This window comes from Notothenia coriiceps, unplaced genomic scaffold (genome assembly GCF_000735185.1).
Source record: "Notothenia coriiceps isolate Sejong01 unplaced genomic scaffold, NC01 NC01_scaffold00037246, whole genome shotgun sequence".
Classification (NCBI taxonomy): Eukaryota; Metazoa; Chordata; class Actinopteri; order Perciformes; family Nototheniidae; genus Notothenia; species Notothenia coriiceps.
This window is the reverse complement of record NW_011369947.1, coordinates 7,784,530-7,810,023: the sequence shown is the minus strand read 5'-3', so window position 1 is coordinate 7,810,023 and position 25,494 is coordinate 7,784,530. Positions and strand designations below refer to the sequence as shown.

General features: G+C 40.9%; 1 protein-coding gene across 1 annotated transcript in view; it reads right to left on the bottom strand.

Annotated features, from left to right (window-relative positions):
* Positions 1–202: 202 nt before the first annotated feature.
* The window catches only part of LOC104966353 (retinal-specific ATP-binding cassette transporter-like), a 39,327-nt gene continuing 14,035 nt past the window's right edge, over positions 203–25,494 (bottom strand). Inside the window, exons 10-34 of the mRNA XM_010795542.1 lie at positions 24,220–24,480; positions 21,692–21,897; positions 20,492–20,668; positions 19,265–19,487; positions 18,798–19,019; positions 18,460–18,664; positions 18,261–18,353; positions 17,178–17,381; positions 15,681–15,858; positions 15,439–15,570; positions 14,821–14,960; positions 13,994–14,131; positions 13,515–13,696; positions 13,308–13,413; positions 11,359–11,564; positions 10,526–10,580; positions 10,268–10,321; positions 9,708–9,880; positions 9,454–9,578; positions 9,030–9,128; positions 8,285–8,566; positions 7,671–7,703; positions 7,477–7,582; positions 7,319–7,393; positions 203–232 (exon numbers count right to left, since the gene is read on the bottom strand). Of these exons, the coding sequence (XP_010793844.1) occupies positions 203–232; positions 7,319–7,393; positions 7,477–7,582; positions 7,671–7,703; positions 8,285–8,566; positions 9,030–9,128; positions 9,454–9,578; positions 9,708–9,880; positions 10,268–10,321; positions 10,526–10,580; positions 11,359–11,564; positions 13,308–13,413; positions 13,515–13,696; positions 13,994–14,131; positions 14,821–14,960; positions 15,439–15,570; positions 15,681–15,858; positions 17,178–17,381; positions 18,261–18,353; positions 18,460–18,664; positions 18,798–19,019; positions 19,265–19,487; positions 20,492–20,668; positions 21,692–21,897; positions 24,220–24,480 (3,705 nt within the window). The remainder of the gene's footprint in view (positions 233–7,318; positions 7,394–7,476; positions 7,583–7,670; positions 7,704–8,284; positions 8,567–9,029; positions 9,129–9,453; positions 9,579–9,707; positions 9,881–10,267; positions 10,322–10,525; positions 10,581–11,358; positions 11,565–13,307; positions 13,414–13,514; positions 13,697–13,993; positions 14,132–14,820; positions 14,961–15,438; positions 15,571–15,680; positions 15,859–17,177; positions 17,382–18,260; positions 18,354–18,459; positions 18,665–18,797; positions 19,020–19,264; positions 19,488–20,491; positions 20,669–21,691; positions 21,898–24,219; positions 24,481–25,494) is intronic.

Here is a 25,494-nt window from a genome sequence, read left to right as displayed (position 1 = left end):
AATGGTCATGATGGGAACTATAGTGGATGAGTATATTTAAAGCAGGGAACACATAGATATTTAAATGCTGTTGTGAGTGATGTGTGGGCAGAAGATGGCTGGCTATTTTTAGCTTTTAAGCCAGTGCACTGGATATTTTGGGTCATAAGTTTAATTGGGGGCATGGTTGACGGAAGAAGTCATAAAAGGTTATGGTGTGTATCTATAGAGTGTGCGGGTAAAGAATACAGTTCTGGAAGAGAGACAAAGTTACAGAATTATGAGGCAAAAGGAAATGAATGTGCATCGAGGTTGTTTTATAATCCACTGAGTGTTGAGTGTGAGAGTGAGACAGAAACAGAGAGATTCTGATGCAGTGGGCTCGATGAATACACACTCACCATTCAATCACTTTATATTCAGTGTGTCATAGGACTGCAGCTTTATCTGTAAGAGTTCAGATCCACCATGAGACAATGGAGTTGAGACGATGTAAAGCATGAAGAGGAACAAAACTCCAGTGGAATCTACAGTACTGTATAGCGTATACATTTTTTAAAATTGGAATGAAAAGCATTTAAGGAAGAACAGACGTCAAACTGTAGTCATTATATTTGGTGACCTTGGAGTTATGAGTTCATTCAGTTCTGCAAAGTATATTTTCCTTTCTCTGTTATACTGAAACGTCTGCACATAAAATATATCAGTATGCTGTAGCATAACTTGGACGGTAGTCTGTTTATACTCATGTGGATTACATTTCTTGTATATCTGGATTCGATGATACATTGTTGGACTTTTTGGAGACATCAAAAACAGTAATTTAGTATTTTATTAAAGAGGACATAAATGTAGATTGTTCATACTGCCTGTGCTGCAGCACCTCTTTTCACCCTCTGTCTGAAACCAGAGCCCAGTCTGCTCTGATTGGTTAGCGGCAGGCTCTGTTGTGATTGGTCAACCGCTTAGAGATGTCCTGCACCTTAGCCTATCACGTCCAATGTGTTGGAGCGCTAGCCAATAGGAGTATGAGTGTTACAGAGTGATGTCAATATGTTACGAATAAAACCCAATGGAGGCCATTTACAAACAAATAAACCTATATGAAGTAACACACAACAGGAAAGGGAATAACCCAACAAGCATGATAGGGCCCCTTTAAAGAAGTCTGGTTATATCAAGAAAATATGACATGTTATATACTGTATGTTAATTAGTAATTTAATGACACAAGTACTGGATGTATTACGGTGGACAAATATTTAGAGCAGTCTACGGTCCACAGAGAAGAATCAAACAGCTCAGAGAGGAACATATCTTAACTGAACTAAAACTCGGCTGCTGATTAAGGTGTTTTCCTTCAGGAGGAATCATCCATTATTTGTTGTAAATAGATCAGTTACTGCACTGACTAAATCAAAGCAGAGTCTGGGTAGATTTCCAGATTTCTGAGAGCTGTACGACCATCATGTTGTTTTCTCCAGGATTCAGCCGGTGAACATCTCTGAGTTACATTTCAGAGAATCTCATGACTCGTCAAAGTTTCATGTTGTTTTGAAGATGTTTCTGTCCTCCTGTCCTGCGACCCAGCAGCAGCCACATGAGGGCAGTAGGTTTTTTTAAAATACCCCGATAATGTCTAATGTCAAGAAAGTAAGGCATCTCTGCCCAGGGCATCCCTCTGTTACCCACTCTGTGCCCCTAACCTTCAGGAGGTGTGTTTGAAGTCTGAAGGATTTGTGGGCTCACAGAAGGAATTGCTGATCAATTGTTCTTTTAAAGTGCATCAGAACCCGCCTGCATCTTCTCCCCTCGTGTACGTGTGTTTTCGTCTCCACAGAAGCTGCTGCAGCCGCCCTTGAGGAATCTTCAACAAATATGTTTCCCTCCCTTCTCACACCCACACATACCATTATTCATGCTACATAAAATATACTCCAAAAAAGCATATTGAAATATGCTGCTGTACACACCTCAGCATTCTCACTTTAAACAAGTGAAGAATAGCTTATGTATAATAATGTGTGGTACATACGCAGAAAAGGCAGTGCAAAGTGTAATTTGTCAATTTACTTTAACTTTCAATATATCTCTTGTGAAAATGTGTCTTTGATGTCTTCTTTGGGGGTGATCAGTACTCCAGAACCAGAGACACACAGTCATTTGCATGTTGAGTACAGACTGTTGATAAAATAATAACTCACTTGGGACTTGAGGGAAGAAGGTGAAATTCTTCTGCTGGATTAGAATTGCGAGGCAAGTAGAAAAGAAAGTTTGTGGGGTAGGTATCGGGGGAGACATGTCAGCATAATTTGAGAGAAGGATGTGGTTGGTCTGGGTCCCAGGGGCTGAAATAAGCGATGATCAATAGCAAAGTTGACTCATCATTAGTTTGCCATACCTGCTGATGCAAACACCAATTTCTCCACCCTGTGTTTTAAGGCTTTCATTTACCATAGCACATCGTCAATGTTTCACAAGGCTCGAAGAAAAGAGCTGCCATCAATTCAACATTCTCGCTCTTCAGAGAAGGAAAAAATCCTCAAGCAGAACACATTCTCTTTCTGCCGACATGATTACCATAAATCCCAAGCCAAGGTGCCGTGGTGACATAGTGAGCCATTAGAGATATGACAAATACACTCATTAGCTTTTCTCCCAGCACCTCAGCGCCATGCTGCTCCTCCCAGGGGGGGAGGGGGGATAACTTTGTTGCCTCTGAAGGCAGCCGACCTCAGGGGTAATGGTGGAAAGGATGATTGAGAAAGATGGATCAACAGGGATTACCTTCAACTGCTATTCTTGGCCTATTGATTATGATGATGAAAAATAGCTGACAGGCACATGTGGTTCTGTCTCATCCACAGGTCAGTGGATCAAAAATAAATAATGTTCCTTAATCAGTGAAAACACAAGACTACCACACTTACTCCTACTAGCTTTTACCCAGCAAGCAAATCAAGATAATGAATGTTCATCCAAATCTAGTTTTAAGGACGGCAAAACTGTCTGAATTGTAAGCCTCATTTTATTCATCAGGAAATTCAAAAAAGATTAGCTGAACCGTCGGGGAAATTGTGGAAGCTGTGAATAGATCAATTTTAAAGGTCACTCACGCCTCATTTACAGACCATAATTGAATAATTTGCCTGCAAATGCATTTCAATCTTTCATCAACGTCTAACTGGTTAGATATAAGACCATAAGAAAGGAGAAAGTCAAGGGAACAAAAATCACATTTAAAACATATACTGTATCCACAAAGGAGCATTGGTTGATTACCAATAGATTTTGAGACAAAGAAAGTCCAGGACCATTGCAGAGGGACAGACAAACAGCTGATGTCCACATCCACATTGTGCTCCATCTGTCCTAATGCAGAGCAGGCTGACAGCACATTGGTCCCAGCTAACCTGCAGCAGCACAGTGTAATCAAGGTGGTGCAACACCATCAGCCCTTTAATGTTCACACCGTATGTGCAACAAACACAATAAAGTTGACTGCCTGCAGCCCTTTGCAGTTCACTGTCGATGACTGTCACTGTCAACTTCTACTGCATCCATGACGTATACAGAATACCTTGTTAAATTAACAATGCAAAGAGCGAATGTACTGTAACAAACTGTAGCTTTTACAAAATAACTTCCTCTGTTTATTCTGTAAAAGGAATAACTCTGCATTTTCGGAAACAGGTACTATCACTGTACATTAAGTATGAAGCTTGAACCATGACGTCATTATTTTTGGCCCAAAACGCTAGAAACGGCTAGCCTCGTTTTCTTAAAAAAAAATCCAGTATACTACAAATAGTAGTTTACACATTTCTGTTTGTCTGGAGAAAAAAAAAAAAAAGTTACAGCACATTTCTTAAAATATTGAACTAATCCTTTAAGGCCTGCTCACTTAATTATGATTAATTTCAACAAGACAGCGAAATGAATAAAAACAATTACACAATTGTAATAATACAAATTGAATAACACAAGCCTGTACTTTTAGATAGTGGAGTCTTAATATATGTGCTAAAAAGTGTCAGCAGTCAGCACTATCTGTTTACATGCAATCTTTTACTTATTGAAAGACAAAACAGAAAGCTCTCTTATTGATTAAATTGACTTCAGTATATTTCTTTTGATGAGGGAAATTGGTGTTTTTATCTTAAATCATAGTGAAAAAAACACAAACCTTTTAAAATGACCTGTAGGCTATTCTGTTTTGAATTTCAAAGAAAACTGACTTCTGACCTTTACAAAAGTTGTGGAATTTTTTCTGTGTGTGTGTGTGAGAGCACATCCCAGACAAAAGTTGTAAGTGATTTAATAAAAGTGCTATATTTATTTGATCATGCTCTTTCTCTCTCAACCCTGAGAGGTTTTTCCTTGAAAGAACAGATCCAATCTCTTTTTTACTCTACCCACTCCAAGGCCTTGCCAGTCTTTGGCACAGATCAATCTCTGAGGCTTGAGCAGCAGAAAGTTAATCTGGAAGAGGAGCCTGTTCGTTTATGCCTCGACATGCTCGACTGTCAGTCAAACATTTGGATGCATCTGTCCTGACTTCATAGATCCCTAACACCTGAATGGCCCTCAGAGGAGCTGTCAACCGCCATCGATTTATCATTCATTGAAAATGATTGAGAAAGATGAACAGTTGACAAAACATGTGACTAAAATTCACATTTTAGTTTTTCATAATTTACTAGGACACTGAACGAATGATTGGGGTAGAGAGTGGAGCTTTATGTATCACTCTTTAAACAAGTCTAAATGTATTAAAGCATGAGAGGAAGTAACACAATACATATACTTTAGTTACTGCAACCAAGTCTATTTTGTTTACTTTTTTGAGTATTGTTTTTTAATATATATCTCTGTCATTTTACCTTTACTTAAGCATTTTTTATCCCAAATATTGTACAAAATGTACACATTCTAGTACCTCGGTAAAAGTGGAAAAAAAAGCTATTTCTTTTTGAGCTTTAACCATAGGCTTTAACGCACCACCTGGCCTGCACTAACCCGAATCAAACACACCCACACATTCACATCATCAACAGGTGCAGCTGGATCGGGCTAGCATGCTAACGGTAATTTCTGCGTTCACTAAGGAACTTTCATTTCAGTTAGGTCATAAAAACCCTGATGGGACAGAGCAGTATGGACTCATTAGTTTATGTTTAGAAAATGATTGAGCAGAGGAGTTTAACCTGGAGCACTGTGGAGGTCCTCGCGCTGTTCAAGGCTAACTCAAATGTCTCCAGACAGTACAACAACACAAGTATGTAGGCCTATGTATATATTCACTGTTTTGCGTATTTTGTTTAACTTCTACATGCTGATATGCATATCTTTATGGTTTTAATTGAATTTATTTTAATTTGTTATTTGTATTACATTATGCTGTCACTTCTTAGACGCTTTTATCCAAAGCGATTTACATACTCAACACTGGACAATCCCCACAGGAGCAATTTGGGGTGAAGTATCTTGCCCAGGCAGGACACAACGACATGCTGACTGCAGTGGGGTTTGAACCTGTGACCCCCTGATCCGAACACCTATGCACAGCCCACTGCGCCACACGCCTCCATGTGCAATGTCTTACACATGCTGCTGTGAAAACATTCCCCAAATGTGGATCAATACAGTATATCTTATCTTATTCAGGTTCTTCACTTAAGTAAAAATAATCTACTAAAAAGTACTGCGAATAAATTGTAACTCAAGTAAACCATATAATAGCCTATTATGTAGGTTACTTAAAGTCCTATTCAATTCAGTAAAAAAAAAACAGTATTTTCCTCTCAAATGTAGTAGAGTAAAAGTATACAGTAGCATTAAAAGAATGTAGGCTACTCCAGCAGATTGCCACTGCCTCAGTTAAGATGATTATGTACGTAGATACATTCAACCACTGATCACAGGAGAACCTCAGTGTTGATGAGCAAGGCAGCATTGTGTGTTTGGTTTATTCCCTACAACTCAGCAGCTCTCTCTTAGCTTTAATGTGTTGTTTGTTAATGGATGCAGCTGCTCTGGAGTTCATATTGATTGTTCATATCCATGTTGCTTCTGCTTTGATGATGGTTTATTCTGATGTTACAGGCTTTTTGAAAACGTATGTGGCTTAATGATGCTTGTTGCTTTTGATCCGGTGTCCTTAGATTTTTTCCTTGTATCATGTGTGTTGTCCTCTTTTTTTGGTTTATTATAGAAAGGCTACAAAGAGGAAGCTAGGTAATGAGTTGTATGCATGCTGCAAAGTGCTATACATGAATAGTCGTTATAGTGGAGTCCGGACTTTGTGGTGTGATGTGTCGGCTATACATTGACATGAACATGCACTGTAGCGGCCAAAATCATATAGAAATAAAACAGATAATTAACTTTTAAAATAATACAGCCGCTGAGGCACTAGTTAGCAGATCTTACGCAGGGCAATGATCCAGGTCCAGACAAGATTCTCCGTTGTGCATTTATTATGATCCAATGTCATTGACAATGAACAGGTTTCCTATGGNTATTATACATTATTTTATATATTAAACATTTATATATACACTGAACAAAAATATAAATGCAACACTTAGTTCATCTCATGAAAAATGGGAGCAAAAACAAAAGTGTTGCATTTATATTTTTGTTCAGTGTATATATAAATGTTTAATATATAAAATAATGTATAATATTCCATTATTGCCTCTGCATTGGATTATTATTGGATAGGGTAATAACTTCATAATTAACTACGTCTGAAAGCAGAATTCTAGGGCAAATAATTGCAAGTCTCTTCAGTGAGAATGCAAAAAATGGTTTAAAGAGAAAAGCAAAATTCTGGAAAAAAAGTCTGTCTTGCTCGCTTCGTCATAAACTCTCTGCCTTTCTGCAAAGGCAGAGAGAAAAAAGTCAAATTTGAGATGCATTGTGGGACATGTAGTTTATGGGCAACGTGCTTCTGTAAATCGGCCTGTAACCGTATAATAAACGTATTATATTTTTTGCAAGCTCTTGTGGGGCCGCATGAAGTGAAGTCACGGGCCAGATTTGGCCCCCGGGCCTTGAGTTTGACACCCCTGCTTTACACCCACAACCTTCTGTGACAATTACAATCCTGATCTACAACACCGGGCGTCGTGAGCTGACCTTCCTTATAGAAAGACCTCAATTACTTTAAGTGGAGACCAACGCTATGAAAGCATTTACAGCCAACGTCCTTGTGACATGAATTGCAGGGTGTTGTATAAAATCATAGCGCCAGCCAGTGAGTGTTTGCACTTCAATGCTGCCCCTTGCTGCTTTGCTTTTAGCTGAAAAGCTACTGAATCCATCCCACACATACCTTAACATTGAATTCACTTTCCATGTAATGCAAGAAAGGACCAATCTCCCTGAGTGCACGTCGAGAATAGGGGCCCTGTGAAAGAAAATGATCATTATAAACCGATTTGATGGACTTTTTGCATGACACTCATGTTTAAAAAGAAAGACAGTGAGTACCGCTGTGATGTTGAGCATTCGCCCCAGTTGATGGAAGAAATGCTGGATGTCTTTGGGGTTGACGTTGAGGATGGGAAGCTGTCCTCCGACTGACAGACCTCCATACCTTGGGACAGAGAACATTTACACTCAGTGTCCCACATCGGCGACACAAGACAAAGAAGAAGTGAAACGGATAAAACGCAAACTGTTACCTTTGTTCATTCACCCAGTATTTGCTCTTCAAACTGTGAAATAAAAGACATAATTGAGTTGAACAGAAAGGTAAATGATATGTTAGTAAAGGGGTCATACTCTTAACAATTCTGAGTAATCATAGCTTGTTTGCAGCCTTTTTATTATCTGACTATTTTAATGCAGGGTTTATCATTTACAGAGTTTTGAAAATATCGTTTTTCTGTCACTATAAACTTTTTTTCACTTGTTTTAAAACTTCATATTGCCTTTAAGGTGGTTTGACACAGATTTCCTTCTTTAAATCCCCCTGTTTGTATCAATGAAATGCCGATTTCAGTTATATTTAAACTAGGGATGCCAACGATTATTTGATTTTTCGAATCTTCGTTACATTCTCCATAATCTAAAAAAATGTTTAATTCGATTTTATTTATATATAGTTTTTTAATATATTATTTATGTTGATTCTTTTTTTCCTGGTTATTTCAACCCAAATCATCAAGCTAATTTTTTTTTTCTCGCGCGGGGGGGGGTGGTGGTGCGGCAGGCGAATAATCGAGTAATATTTGCCAGGGCTGTCCGATTTTCGATTTTGATCATGGTCAGTTTCTGGCATCCCATTTAAACCCACCTGGCCCTGATGAGAGTGGGGTAGGTTTTGACCAGGTAGTCAGAGATGTTCTTGTCCGTCATGTCCAGCATGGTGTCCCCTGTGACCTCGAGGCGCTGCCGGGGGGGCAGACCTCCGGCTCCTGGGGGGCAGATGGGCATCATGGTGAGCTTCTTACTGGAGCTGCACTCGCAGGACGGAGACGGGTCTCTCTGGTTCCACTCTGGACTCTTTAAGATTTCGCTGACCGCAGGAGAGGCGTCAGGATACTCCCACTCTGATGTGCTGTTCATACAGGACATTCTGTGGGGGGGTAGAAAGGTAAATCACCAGTTATTTGAGAGAACAATGGATATGTAATCACATGTCGTTCATAAGATGACTTTCATGTTAGCAGGTAAGTTACTGAATCTGAGTTAAGGGTGAACAAGGTAAACATATTAACACATTAATATCAGCGTGAAACTTCCCCGGGTTATTACTCACATTAAGTGTATTATGTTTTGATTGCCAGTCCTCTAATATGTTATATTAAAGAAATCTGAACATTCGATGAAGCCAGGTTCAAAATTCTTGTTTCATCTTGGAAAAAAAACGTCAAAATATACATTGGAATGAAACTTGAACATTTGGTGTACTCAATTGCTACTTCAGTGAAGATGAAAAAAGCTCATTTTGACAAAGCCTTTTAGGATATGTATTATACAATTCCATATATTTAGTTAATTCCATCTAGTCTTGAAGTAGGAAGAGTCCTGATACTCACTTTAATGGGTCTCCTGCCATGCAGCGTGTCCCCAGGCCCGGTCTGTCCAGTAAGCGCTCAGTGAAGCGTTTCATTATGGGGTCAAAGGGCTGCTCGTTACTAAATGGGGACGAGAAAATGTAAAGAAGAAAATCAAGTTAAAGCCAGTAACATTACATTACATGTTACTTATTAGACGCTGTTATCCAAAGCGACTTACATACTCAATACTGTGGGCAATCCCCACAGGAGCAATTTGGGGACACAACGACATGCTGACTGCAGTGGGGTTTGAACCTGTGACCCCCTGATCTGAACACCAATGCACAGCCCACTGCGCCACACACCTCAAGTAGAGAATCATTCAAAGCAGTTTTATCACAACCAATCCATTAGCAAGGGTTGTGGCAATTAGCCATTTCATTTCATGGTTGAGCGGTCTAACCTGAAGAAGGTGAACTGCTGTCCGTACATCCAGGGGGTCAGAGTCAGGCTGGGGTGCTCTCCGAACGGAGGGACGACCATGGTGGAGATCAGAGCGATCAGGACAAAACTGGCAGGAAGGACGATCTGAAATCACCAAAAACACAAGTGAGCAAGTTGCTAAACTCAGCTGTAAGTACTTGTCTGCAGTACATAACATTTTCCAATAAACAACACGTATGTATGTCATCACTCACGCCCCTCCCGACTGTGTACCTGTGCCAGGAAGTCTTTACTGCTTCTGATGGCGTGATGAAACCTCTTCACCAGCAGCGCGTGGAACTGCTTCAACACCAGACAGGACCCTTTCACCTGCATGGAGCCCTTTCCTGCACTGCTGTCTGATGCACCATGGGTAATGCCGTTACTGTGCACCCCACCATTTTGTTCTGCGATCAACAAGAACATATACAGTTAGTTATGTACAGAAATTATCTATATCCATACCTATTGCTAAAGAGACAGTTTTAGATTCCACTGAGCAAGGCACATCAACTTGTCAGAGGTTTTTGATTTAGCTGACAAGTGACAAATAACAAATGGTTATAAATGAATTAGAATTTAAAGTAGTGCTGTGCTAGAAAAGAAGACTAATATATGTTATATTGTATTTCATACCATTAAATTGGTAACAGAAAAGCACATACCTGTTAAAAAAAGTACCTTTACATTTAAATAACAAACAAGTCTGGCACATACTGATTGACCCAAGTTCAGAATATTCAATGAAAAGTGGATTTAATTGCCAGAATTCTGTTGGCTCTCAAGTTTCTGACCTTTATCACCATCTACACCAACTTCGTTTGTTCTCCGCTGTAACATCCACTGTTCTAGGAGGGAGTGACAGGCGAGACACAAAACAAACACACACAATCTAGAGGGTTACAACACCAAGGAAGCACCACAGCACATGGCGATAAGACAAGTAGCTAAAGTTGAAAATAGGGAATTAACAATAAAACTTTGCTCAGAGGGATTTACAGCAGGTCAGAGACAAGAGAAAGGCCATGTGTAATATCTGTGGTGATATTTACCAGGAGTGGTGCCATTATTCGCTGCCTCTCCATCAGCAGTGACCTTTATGAAGATCTGGAAAAAAAGAGATGAACTTTGGGAAACTTTCTAAACTTTTCAAGCGATAGTTCTTCTTCTTAAGTTCAGAAAACCAGTGATATACGTTTCCCAATTTCACCGTATTAAACATAACTTAAAATAAAAGTATTTAGATGTTGAGAGGAAACATAATGCCATCATGTACACTACAGTATGCACATATTTTGCATAGAAATGTACAAAATTTAAGTAATCTTGTCTTGTCTTGTCTCTTTTGAAATGTATATATTAATGTGGCACTTTAATAGAAACACAGGAGGGAGAGAGACGCAACAAATATCATAATTAAACCATGCCTTTGTAGTTCATTACTGGAAATGATTGAACACATAATCAAATCTAATGTAGTGTAAATGTAGAAGCAAATTCCATAACCTTTATTTTTAAGAAAAAAATACTTTATGGATGCTTTTTGCAGAAATCACTTGTTAGGATGGAGAGTTTTTTTTATTCCACAGTAGGTAATGTTCAACACCAAGTCCTCCAATAACAAATGTTCAAGAGGTCATTGTGTCCTTCAATGGAATTTTTATAAGCAACAATATTATTATTTTTCCAAATTAAACCATTTGTTCAATGTGATTAACGGTGTCCCTTTCTTGAAGATCAGAATTCACAAAATGTAAAAACGGGGCTTTATCAAAAAATAGAAAATTCCCAAATAAAACATTATGTTAAATCCTGGAAGCTGTATTTTGCCATCTGTAAATGCAGCCTTAAAACACCTCAATAGACAGGTTCAGTCAGTGCCTACCTCCTCTAGAGACGTGTCAGAGATGCCAAAGCTGCTGAGGCCCATGTCACCCAGAGTCTCCTCCAGCTCTCTGAACAGACTGGCGTACGCTCGGTGTTTGAAGCCTTTACTGGGCAGCAGGTAGGTCAGCTCCTGGCCGATCGTCTCGATGAGTTTGGCTTCAGGGACGTGGTGGTGGATGAGGCTGGTGATGCTGCTGATATCCCCTGGGAAGAAGAAAGAACATCACCACTTATGGAGACGGTGGTTTAAAATGTTTCCTAAAAATAGCAACGCTCATGAAGAAGACTGAGGAAGAGAAACTGCTTATCAGGCCAAAAAACTAAAGTAAACACTATTATTCAAGTACTAAAATAGATGAGTAAAGCACAGTGTCCTCGGGCTGAGTTAGGAGGGAAATGCACATGGTTCAATATCACCACTGAATTATAAATGTGAGAAACTGTGTGTTCTGCTTCTGTATCTGTTTTACAACTTGGATAAGTGGGACACTCGGGAGAATACCAAACACACACTTTCTTGAGAGGATCTTCATTGACCTAAATATCGTAAAAGTTGATTTTCTCGATTCAATACGTTGCTATGAGTTTCAGGGAAACAGTTTTGGTCATTTCCCAGCATTGTCAAACAAAAACACACCAAACTGTCCAAATGAGGCAGATGAACTGAGTTTCTACAAGGTTAAACTCTTTTGCATAATACATTTGGATATCTTTCTACTTACATTTTTGCTAATTCTTTTCAATCCTACCTATCTTTCCACCTCTTTGCCCATTGCTCTCCTGACACCTACAGGACTGTCTCAGAAAATTAGAATATTGTGATAAAGTTCTTTATTTTCTGTAATGCAATTAAAAAAACAAAAATGTCATACATTCTGGATTCATTACAAATCAACTGAAATATTGCAAGCCTTTTATTATTTTAATATTGCTGATTATGGCATACAGCTTAAGAAAACTCAAATATCCTATCTCTAAATATTAGAATATCATGAAAAAGTATACTAGTAGGGTGTTCAACGAATCACTTGAATCGTCTAATTAACTCGAAACACCTGCAAGGGTTTCCTGAGCCTTGAAAAACACTCAGCTTGGTTCAGTAAACTAAATCACAAGTATGGGGAAGACTGNTTTGGATATCTTTCTACTTACATTTTTGCTAATTCTTTTCAATCCTACCTATCTTTCCACCTCTTTGCCCATTGCTCTCCTGACACCTATAAGTGACATCACGGAGATGCCATATTTTATACAGTCTGTGAGAAATACCCTGATTTCCTAGATCCCATCCCTAACTTTAACCATCACAACTACATGCCTAACTCCAAGCCTTACTTTAATATTAATGTAAACCTGTATCAACTGGAAAATTAAGTTTAAACCCTGCTAAACAGCTCTTTGAAGAAGAAGTAAGGCCTAGTTAAAATGTCTACACTTTCATTAAAGGTGGGGTAGGTAAGTTTGAGAAACCGGCTCGAGATACACTTTTTGTTATATTCCATGGAATGCTCTTAACATCCCGATAGCAATGAATATCTGAAGTGCTTTGACAAAAAATCCATTAAAAAATGTCATCTGTGGAAGCCGTAGCGCTGTAAAAAGCACGACCAATCATCTTTGCCGGCCCGGCTAAAATAACTGGATGGCCTACCTGCCTGTCAGCCTTCCATCTGTGCACAAACTTATCTCGTGCCCTCATTGGTCATGTGCGCGTTCGTGTGTGTTGGAGGAGGGGCTCTGTAAGGAAGTAGCAGATTTCTTCCAGCTGTGTATTTTCAAATTCTAGCGCACTCCAGCTGGTTTCTCCAAAATTACCTACCCCACCTTTAAATGCCCCAACTCCAAGGGCTTGAATCGAAAGTGGTTCATCAATAAGATAGAAGTGCAAGAGAACATATTGCAAAGAAACAGAGGAGATGCAGCTCATGTTAAAACAGCTACACTTACCTTCCAGGGCTCGGTCTATATGATGGGAATGGTTCTGAGAGAGATCTTTGTAGCTGGCACAGATGGAGCAGGAGCAGGAGCAGTCTGAGGCACAGTCACATTCATTCTGATGGAAAACAGAACACCTTTAACAATGAAAACATCCACGCTGTAAACGAAGAATAAACAGACATGGCAGAGATCATTGTGGCTGTGTCTCCAGCTTACCTCCCTCTTCTTGAGATCCTTCATGCGTCGCACAAGTGTCAAATAGAAACCAACTCCAAAGCAGTTCTTGAGGAACAGGGGGGATCCGCTGCAGTGGAGCCGCCCTTTGGAGATGATGGCGATGCGGTCGCTCAGCAGGTCGGCCTCGTCCATGTGATGAGTCGACAGGATCACCGTCCGGCCTGCACAGGGTCACACCTTTAATGTCATTTCAATCAACGCAGCTTCTTTAGAAAAGCAAAAAGCCTACCATAACTTTTTTTTTTGCCTTGTAGCAGTGTTACTGAATTTTTCCATTTGATCAGCTCACTACTTAATTCAAGTGCCTCAGGAAAGCTGTGATGCTACAAAGGATTGGTTTTATTCTTCAGTGTAACAGTAAAAATGGACCTTGAGGGTGAGATTGTACTGGTGGGCGTAAAATGTTGACCTAAAGGGCTTAAAAGTGGAGCCTATTGGATTAAATTAAGACTTTTTACCAGCTCTATATTTCAGTAGGAGGTCCCAAATAGATCTCCTGGAATAGGGGTCCACTCCTGAGGTGGGTTCGTCCAGGATCACCACTTTGGACCCTCCAGCGAAGGCCATGGCGACTGACAGTTTCCTCTGCATACCGCCTGTAGTGTGTGTGAAACAGTGTTAATTTCGTCAACGAAAACTATGACGAAAAATGTTCCTCAACGACCTTTTTTACATGACTAAGACGAGACAATGAAGAGCTATAAATAGACTCTTGATAACGAAAACTATGACGAAATGCATATTTCGTTTTCGTTGACGAGACGAGATGGGACTAAGGTGTTAATGGTGCACTATCGGACATTCAAAATGCAGCATATTTTCCCCCAAGTGTCCGTCCTGTCTGTCAAAATGCATCTTACGTTTCTAACTTGCAATATCATTATTTACGCTCTCTTCACTCCAGAAGAGCGATCTCCCTGTGTCTCTCTTTGTGCGGGGGCGGGGCCTAACAGACATGCTGCAGCGGACACAGAGATCTGCCGGGGACGGAGCGTTCAGAGAGTATAGAGACACATTTTGACTAAGAGTTGACTAAAATGTAATTTTTCATCGACTAAAAGTTGACTAAAACGTTTTGAGTTTTCGTCGACTAAAACTAGACTAAAACTACGAAGGATAGGAATGACTAAAATGTGACTAAAACTAATAAAAGACTAAATCAAAAACAGCTGCCAAAATTAACACTGGTGTGAAAGGAAACAGTTAAAAGTTAAAACAATAATGGAGGAATGAAGGAAATGCTGCCTGGCTCTCTTTCCTAAACTCAGAGGAATTAGCAGTCCACCTGAGAGGTTCTGAGCCTCGTCGTCTCTCTTGTGCGGCAGCCCGAGGTCCAGAAGCATCTCCTCCACCTCCTGCTCCGCCTCCACCTGGGAGCGGCCCTTCAGCAGCGAGTAGAACAGGATGTGCTCAGCCACCGTGAGACTGGCACGAGAAACAGGGCAACAGTAATAAAGAAGTTTACAGAGGAAGAAAACACAATTGTTGTTTTGACAGTTTTTGGAAAGGTGAGTCAGAACCTGGCATTCAGCAACTGCCAATGTGTGAATAATAGATGTGCAATGATTTGAATAAAGTATGTTCCTAACTTTATTACAACTGAAAACATTCTTAACTTTTAAATTACTTTTCCTCAATACCGAGTTAAGTAGGTGTATGCATACGCAGTTTCGCTTTTTCTCCGTTTGAGCCGATTGTTTCCTATACCCATCAGTTTTACCCATGTTGTTTACTTTTTTATTGTATATTTGTTCAGTTTTTTTGTCCTTTGAGATTGTCTTTCTTTATCTAAGATGTTCTGTCTGTGTGTCTTCCCTGTTCTAGTTCTCCAAAAACGTTATAACACAAAAAATAAAACTTATTTTACTGTAAGAACTCCAGTCCAATATGAAATGTAACTCACTATTTGAAGAGGATGTTGTATTGAGGGCACATCCCCATGGAGGAGCGGATGGTGTCCATGTCAGTGCGGATGTCGCTTCCATTAACGTAGGCTGTGCCAGATGTGGGGGGGAACAGGCCAGTCAGGATGGACCTGGAGACAGAAGATACCAATACTATTCAAAGAAGGTCGTTAACGCTGTGCTAGGATGTTCAGGGGATCACTTCACACGTTTTTGATTTGGTAATTGATGTTCAGCTTACATAGTGGTGGTTTTCCCAGCCCCGTTGTGCCCCAAGAAGGATGTGATCTGGCCTTCGTAGAAATTGATGCTGAGATGGTTTACAGCCGGACAAGAACTTCCAGAAAACTGCATCACCAGGTCCTCGATCTGAACTCCTCTCTTCAGGCCCAATGGATCGGCCTCAAAGAACATCTGACCTGCATGGAAAAACAGACATTAAAAGACTCAGTTAACATATTTTTTTTAAAAGATGCCTTCATATCATATAATGGCCGAGAGTAGAAATGAAGAGATTGTGAAATATAAAACACAAACAGAATGAAAATGTCCAATTTATGGGAATTTCACATAAAATGTCATTTAAATGAGCAAACAGCAAGAAACTAGCAAGGACATTGGCTACAAATGGGCCTGGTCATTAGTCTCAATTGACCTGAATCTTTTGAGAACTATGACTTTGATTTATCAGCATTTTTTTTACAATTATTTATTGTGTGTGTGTGTTAGGTTTAACGGCCAAGGTGCAGTCAAAACTCTTTCAGTCTGCTACGGAAGATCACATAACAAGAATATCAGTTTCCCTTCCTTGCATACATGTTTGAAAATGTTACCATGTAACCTAGAAACTCATATTTTGGTCTTTGTTTTTCTCAAAGTTCTTACTTCGTGTACTCATTTAGAAGTATGGCGCACTGAGATTCATCACAAACCTCAAAACCTTGACGCACCACTGCAGTCTATACACTCGTGTTGGATGGTCTTCCCTGACCACGCGTAGACTGAAACATTGGCACATCCTTATATATAAGGCTATTCTTGGTGCTCTTCCCCCTTATCTAAGTATGTACATAAACAGAAAATGCACAGGATCCTATCGGCTTCGCTCCGAGAACTTTTTCCTTTTAACCAAAGGTCCGTACTGAACTTGGGAAAAGGGCGTTCAGGTACGCTGCCCTTCAAGCTTGGAACCTGCTTCAAACTGAGCTGAAACTCAGAGAGCTGGTCTCATTAGAAACACTCAAAGCAACTGTAACTGACCTTGAAGCAGGCCGCTGTGTCTGTAAATGCTTTGGCTAAACTTGGTGTATGACTGTGTTGTGATTGTGTGTAATTGCCTGTAACTGTAAAACTGTCTGAAACTGTGCTGTTACCATTCTTGGGCCAGGACTCTCTTGAAAAAGAGATTTTTAATCTCAATGAGACCTATCCTGGTTAAATAAAGGTAAAAAAAATAAAAATGGTTCAACATGTTTTTATTGTTTTTAGCACAATGACAAAATTAAAATCTACATGCGACATCAAACCTACAGACTCCCTAGAAGCAATACTTGCCATTAACTCTCCTTTATTATCACAAGTATTATTTTTCTGCTGTTCCCTTTCTGTCTTTCCCATCCAGGTATGGTGTGTTCCCCTTCCTGTCCACTAGATGTCCTCATTGTTCCCCCACATTCAGTTTGCGTCACTCTCCAGTAACCACCATTCTGAGGCTTCAGCTCTGTATTTGTCTCCTCACCTTCTGTGTCGTGACCCTCCTCCACGTGGTTTTGGGTTTCTTCCTGTCGTTTCAGCAGCTCCCTCTCTCTCTCCTGCTGTTCCCTCTTACTTTGGTGCTTGCAGCCTTTCCTCCTCGCTGAGCCGTTACAGGTGTGTGTGACGGGTGAGGCCCTGCTCTCAACGTCCTGCTCCACCACCATGTCCGGCTCCATTATCACAGAATCTGAAGGAGACAGATCACAGAGGCATTTCCTGGTTAGGATGTGTTTGATAAAGTTTTGTTTTGAACATATGAACAGGTCCGCTTTCATAGTCAACAACAATGAGGCGTGTACATCTATGCTGCTAGTAATGGTAGCAATTAATCGTGCATTTTAATTCCAACAGCAATACATGTTAACAGGAGGAGATGATGATAGCTCTTAAATTGCAGTTACATGGCTTTTGGGGAATACTGTAGAAACTTCGCCCACCTTTTATTTATTGGCTTAATACAGCTGCTAAGACATGTTTATTAACTACATTACATTACATGTCCCTTGTTAGACGCTTTTTATCCAAAGCGGCTTACATACTCAATACTGTGGGCAATCCCCACAGGAGCAATTTGGGGTGAAGTGTCCCAGGGACACAACGACATGCTGACTGCAGTGGGACTACAACAGAATGCTAATGTAAGGTCTAGAGCAGCAGTTACAAGTTGGTTTTATATATATTTATTTCTTCTTCTTGCTCTTTTGATGACTTGAGTGCATTGTACTAAGCTGTCCTCTACTGAGGTGCTGACTCATTTCCTTCTCCAGGAGTGCTAGAGGAGGCAAGGGAGAAAATGTATCTCGTGGGCATCTTGACTCATTATAAACCTTATATTGACCTTTCCAATACAACCACCTCCCTTCAGTGGGAATTAGAAGCTTTTCCGGGGAGCACGTATTTTCTTTGGCAAAAATGAAGAGCAAGCTTTCACTTCTCTCCCCCAGCTTTCACTTCTCTCCCCCAGCTTTCACTTCTCTCACCCAGCTTTCACTTGCAAAACTGAAACATTGAGTCACAGTCGTCAATTATCAGGCATGTAAGAGATATTAATGTCAGTGACACTAACCTTGATAGGCCCTTTCTGTGTTCGAGGTTGCAGATAGTCGCCAGTATGAAGACTGGAATGGGAAGTAGAAAGGTCGACCGATGCCATACTGTCCTATGAGGGGGAACAACATATTATCCTCAGTGTATAAAACTGGTGGAACCAAAAAAGCTGTACAATATGGTGTAAAGTGAATCAAAGAGTATATTAGCAGTCCAACCTGGGAAGACATTATCCAAATACCAGGCCAGGACGCCGTAAAGGACAGCATCAAACACCATCATGAGGATGGAGGTGAGGAAGGAGTAGTTGTCTTTCTCTAAAGGGCTGGTCATGATGTTGTCCCACTGAAGACCCAAACCCTGCTCCTCATACCGTGAGAGGTACTCTGTGCCGAAGCCAAAGGCCACCGGAGACAGCAAGCTCTAGAAGGAAACCATAGTAACACATGAAATATACTTAATTCACTGACAAGGGATTTGATACTCACTACACTATCAAATGCTTTTGCTTGAACTGTTTTTTTCTGTATACATCACACACAAAGAATAGACCTACAGCAGCCATTTTCATGTTCTTGGTGATGCGGTCCTGCCAGGCAAAGCAGAGGACATGAGGCAGATAGAGGGTGAAGTAAATGATGCCGCTGCAGGCCGCTGCCAGGTTAGCCTTGTTGAAGAACACACTCATCAGGAAACACTGCATGATGGTGGTGACGGTGAAAGTCAGCAGGAAGAAGAAGACGAGAAGGGGGTTGCTGTAATTCAACACCTTTCCACCCTAAGAGATAAACAGATGTATGATTTATTGAGCAGTGTTTCATTCATGCATCAAAATACTACTGTTAACAGAAATGGCCAGTGAGGAAAACATTTCTCCACATAAAGCTTTTTTCACCCAGCCACAAGAGGGCCCCATTGCATCCTACAAAACATTGACCCTCCAAACCAGCAAATAACTTGATCCTTGGTTCTCTACAAGCATGGGTTTCTTCTCTGTCTCATTTCCCTCTCCTGTTCTCTCACCATGATAATGATGGTGAGCAGCGCGGTGCTTGTAGTCATCATGATGAAGCTGTCGATGAAACACGTGCACCAAATGACTCCGTTGTCGACCCCCATGGTTTTGAGAGTCTCCTTGAGACGCAGCTCCTTCTCCAGCACGATGCTCTTCACAGTCATGGACACAGAGTAGATCCAGGCCAGCACCATGAACATGGGGAAGCAGCGGTTCAGCGTGATCATGAAGCTGGAGGAGAGGAGTGAAGACCATCAAGAAAAGTAATTAAACCCGTTGAGCAGGTCTCCCTTGAAAAAGAGATCAATGATCTCAATGGGATTCATCTGATTAAATAAAGGCTTGAAATGAAATGAAATAAGATCTGTCTGAAGATCGTGAGTAAACATTTTAAGATGTGTGTTAGGGCAGGGGTTCCCAAACTTTTCAGCCCCCGACCCCCGGGGGGGGGTGCTGGTGAAATAATTTCTGAAAAAAAAGGAAAAATTTGAGAACACATGCGCTAGTGGTTTTTTCAAAGAAAAAAATGTCTATGCAAACGTTATTATTAATAGTAATTTAAAAAAAAAACTTATAAAAAAAATTAATCAACCTTTTTTAATAATGTTTTTTTTTTAATTTTCCATTTTAATTTTGTAATCATCTCGCGACCCCCACACGGGGTCTCGCGACCCCCACTTTGGGAACCCCTGTGTTAGGGGACCAAACTTTGACCGTGTTTTGGTAGTTAAAAATGTCCCACTTTAGTGCCACCTAGTGGTAATATTACAAAATAACACTTTGACAGACAAGAATTTATGCTGCACAGATACTCAAACAGAAAAGTGCACACGTGCCATGAATAGTGCACATCTGGTGCTGTCAGAGTGGAGGATTTCATATTTAAAGTAAAAAGTCCTCCAGTGCCCTTACGTATTCACTTGTGTTTGTTTTGTTTTGTTAAATTGAATATCAGGTATTGAACAAGGTGTTATTCTAACAGTGTCCAGGTTTTGTTTCACTTTTTCCAGTAATGTTGTCCTTCAACGCACCTGTAAACACATTCAGTTGTGAAACTTCCATTTTTAAAGTTTTTGTTGATGATTTCCGTAAAAATAACCCAGACAGATTTACTCTATATTAACCTTCATTTTGGATCATCCAAAAGTGTTCCATAGATGCAGTCTTGGAGACCTTTTTTTTGTGTAAATCTGCTGCTTCATAAAGCTGCTCCATTAATGGACAGGTTCACTCACAGGTCATCTACATAGCAGGGATATGGCATCTGCTGGACGTACACCCCGAGTGGCCAGTCTTTGCCAGTGTGAAGCTTGAGGATGCCATGTTCAATCATGTCCTGCAGGTAAGCAAATCCTCCCCAGATGTACCTCTGGTCCTCCATGGTGTCTGCTCTGGGGCCGGGGTCCCAGTACCTGAGAGGAGGAGAGTGAGGTGGGGTCAAATGTGGCCAGAGATCGTTCATCCCACAAAAGGTTAAACAAACCATTTATTCAAGCATGTTTTGTGTTGTATGAAATAATCCCAATCAAAGTCTCCTCACAAAACATTGTAATAATAAAACATCCCGAAGCCAAAGTCTCTTAAGCCTCACACACACTCACACACCACATGCACACTGCTTTGAATTAAGCCGATAAGTCAGAGGCCCTTCACAATCTGATTATTCAATTGTTTGGAGGCAGGACTCCCCATGAGTCCATTACAGCCTGTTGGTGCGCTGGAAACCGCGAAAACATGTCGTTCACCCCGGGGGAGATGAAAGGGAAAGGAAAGTGCATGTGAAAATCTCACAGGGGAGGATGAAAGGCCAGGTATCGAGTTAATATGGAAGCACAAAGAGACTTTAGAAAAACACATTGATGCCAGCTGGAGAGATTTCTCTGTTCCTCCTTTGAGGAATCTGACAAATCCATATAAACTGCCTGATTAATACGGCAGTAAAACATGAAAAAACATGAAGGAATGGTAGGTTGTCAGGGTGATTTGGTAGTCTAACAATGCTAGTTGGATCCTACTCAACCCCTTTGGGTGAGTTTACCAGTGAGCTGAAATGATTTCTCTTTGCTAATAAAATGTTTATAATCTAATTTTTTGTGTGAAAAGCCTGCTTCTACCAATAGTTTGGAAACCAAATCGCTTAAAGGATTGAGGATTGGTATTTTTCATCACTTCAGGCTTTAGTGGAATACAATGTGCTCTTTTACACAAATATATAAATATTTCGGATTTCTTGAGATTTATTTCTTGTGAAACACGTGACAATTTCACAATTTTAGGTCTTAAACACTCAAATGAAACAATCTGAGTTTGGAAGGAAAAGGAAATATACAACGAGTTACGTGGCATCAGTAGAAACTACGCTTTATTTTTAGGGGTCGTAAGCAAAAATGATTCAGGGCAGTGTTCACAAGAAACCATCACTTGCTGCTACTAACCTGTCTTTGATCTTGTTGGTCCGCTCCACCGCGTCAATGTCCATGCGGATCTTGTACTTGACGTGCGGCGGTACACTATTGGTCCAGGGAAACATGTCAGTGAAGACCACACCGGCCCAGAACTTGCTCTCGTCCAGCAGGTACAAGGCCTGATGGGTCATCTGGGACTCATCCGTGTAAGCAACAAACTTATCCAGATCGATGCACTATAACCAGAGGAGAACAAAGGGACGGTGGTTTGATGTTGGGGAGGGGTTGTCTGCTACAGCAGGGAGAAACAATTCCCTTCTAGTTCTTTAAGATGTTGTGTGTGTGTCCAGGTGTAATTTAATTGGGTTAGGGATTAGGTGAAAGCGGGATTTGTTCAATTTGACTAATTATCTCCACAAGGGGATCCTACAATCTGGTAAGTGTATCACATCTCTATCTCTATCGATGGCTAACCTTGTACACATTTAAACCAATCAGCCTCATTGCTTTTTCTTTTTCTCATTATTAATGTGTGCCAAAGGACCACTCATGGTTGCAACACCTACAAGTTTCAAAATACATATTTGAATGACTTCTTTATAGCTTCATTGATCGTTGACTCGTCACTTTAAATAACTTTAAAAGTATTGAGGATCAATTCCCAGCTCTACCTGTCAGTAAGCATTGCCAAGAATATATCTACCTGTCAAATCAATCTTTACATTTCACACACTTTGTTAATGTAGTGTATACTAAATACTGAATGAAAGAAAAACCTTTGTTAATATTCCCGGGGGTATTAGGGTAACAAAACATAAAGTGGGGTCTCTCAGTGCACCAGAAATGTTCCATACGACACCCTGACCTATTGATAAGGATGTGTGCAGTGACGTGGATATTCATTCGCCCTTAACAGAACCATCTTTCACTGAGGTGATCTGTTGTCATGGGAAAATCCGAGAGACTACATCTATTCTGCAGCAACACACACACACACACACACACACACACACACACACACACACACACACACACACACACACACACACACACACACCACACACACACACACACACACACACACACACGTATAAGCAGACAATGCACACAGACATGCACATCCAAACACACATGAGCACAACCACTCCATAATCCTATACACTTACTTTCTCTCTTTATCTCATGCACACACACACACTCTATACAACATGCGTAATTGCTATGTGAAACTCACTACCAACACACACACACACACACACACACACACACACACACACACACACACACACACACACACACACACACACACACACACGCTGCTCTCTAACCCCCCCCCTACCCCTGTGTATGCCGTGTCTAATGTCTCCATTCACATTACTGTACAATACCGTGAGAGCGCTCAAAGAAAGCGGAGGGACCATTTCCTATTCATCTTTACGCGGCTATACATCCACAGCACAATAATGTTCACTCTGAGATGGGCTGAGAAGAAAGACCCTCACTGATACACATGTTCCAATGGGATCTCAGTGTGAGAAACATCCCCCTGTTGGAGTGAGAGGACCTCATGCTAACTGCAGCAGTTATCCTATGGCCCAATGCTCGCTGACAGCTATATCTAATTGGCTAAAGCGGCCTGGATTTGTTTGTTGGGGCTCTGAAGGGTCTCGTTGCTGAACTTGGAGACAAAGGGCAGATTGAGATGCCCGCGCTGATAGGGCTCTCTCAAAATACGCAACCCCTGCCCCTTTTAAATCAGCCGAGAGGCGAGAGGGGAGGCGTGGAGGACGGATAGAGTGATTTGCCCTCTTTTATTTCACGGACGCAGGGGTCTGTTTCAATGTGGGGCCATACACTAAAACAGCATTGAGCTCATGGAGGGGGGGGGTGACTCACTCCCACCTACTCCCCACTTCATCACTGGTTCCACAATGAGAGCAGTGGAGGGGGGTGACAGCAGGCTTGTTCTCCCCACCTTTCAGCCGAGGGGACGGAAGAGCGGCTCTATAGCCGTGCTAAGTGGCCTGCTCTGTTTCAAAGGGGCCTGGCTGCAATCTCCTGGGAGCAGACCTGGAGACTGATGCACCTGTCTGCGCCGCGAGAGCTGCTCTAACAAGAAAAGACTTTACACTTAGTCCTGGGAACGTGAAACATTTGGCAAATGTTGACAGGAGCAATGAAGAAACTAGGAATATTGCATCACAGTTGTATTCCTCTACCAACCGGTTCAACTAAATGCAAATGGCATAATTTCATCAATTTATCCTATGAGATATTTGTGCAAAATGTTCAATAAGCATATAAATGATTGAGTTATGGCTACAAATGTGACCCACATATTTAAGTCACATTGACCTCGGCTTCAGTCCACACAACTCTCATTTAAGTGTACGCTTGTATCTAATTTGAAGGACATTCCTCAAGGTGTTCTGGAGATTGCGGTCACAACAATGGGATGTACGGACAATCTGAATCTGGTATTTCAGAGGTATTACACCCTACAATACTTAAATAGATAGACCAACATACAGGTAGGTAGACTAACTTGTGTTTCTTACCTCTCCATACTTGTTGAACATGCCTATGATCTGGTCGGTGATGTTAAAAATGTCACTCCAGTTAAAGCTGGGCATGTCCTCCTCCCTTTTTTCCTCAGGACCGTTATACAGGAAGTTAAGAATGTGTCTGGTGGTAAATTCAGTGTCCTGCAGACTGCTGTCCACGAAGTTCATCACTGTCGGGTTTCCCAGCGTGTCCTGCAGCGATTGAGACAGAAGAATAGTTACTGCTTGTGATATGCAAGAACCAAGCCCATTTAGCTTGCAGTTTGTTATATTAGGACAATGGAAAAGGCCTTTGTGTTGGGTCATAAACATAAACAGTGTTGGATGGTCAAATGTAATGATGATTGTCTGGAAGATGCTGTTGGTAAACTCTTAATTAGACGAGTCAGCCGACATGGGAAGTTCTTGTGGCTTGAATGGGACTTTAATCCATCCCATAGATTCCATACTTCTGTTTACTATTGGTGGCTTTTAACATGTATGAGCTATTCTAGTATTGTACTCAAGTGTCGTATTCAGTTTGAACATAATACTGCAGTTCAAATACTTAAAAGCTAAACTAATAATGGAACTCTTCTTGGATAACACTATTTATTGGCCTTGGAATTTGATAATACTAATGCAAAATTGGTAACTGTTATGACTGCATCTGTGTGTGTGTGTGTGTGTGTGTGTGTGTGTGTGTGTGTGTGTAGGCCACACTTACAAGGGAAAAGTAATAGTACACAACTTTTTCCTCACGTCAGACGTTTATTTTACGTTATGTTATGTAAAATCAACATACCTAGATAAGACAGATGTTATTTCGAAAACTTATGTTATGTTAATACTGAAAGATTCTATTTTGTGTTTGTAATTCTTATTAAACATATTATACATTTACAGTAGTCGTTTTACAGTCGTGTGTACTTTGTTAGACATGTGGAAATTTAAGTTCACATTAGTAAACATAGCAAAATACGAATTACATACAAAACAATACACACGTCCGGTTGTGATGTAAACTCCTCAAACCTCTCCACGTCTTGTACCGGTCCCGGACCCCCCTCCCAACCCCTGGGTCGAGACCCGAAGAAGTTGTTGTCGCAGCCATGTCTACTTTGTACTAAGTCCCATCCTTACGATGTGTGTGTGTGGTGTGTGTGTGTGTGTGTGTGTGTGTGGGTGTGTGTGTGTGTGTGTGTTGGTGTGTGTGGGTGTGTGTGTGTGTGTGTGTGTGTGTGTGTGTGTGTTGTGTGTGTGTGTGTGTGTGTGTGTGTGTGTGTGTGC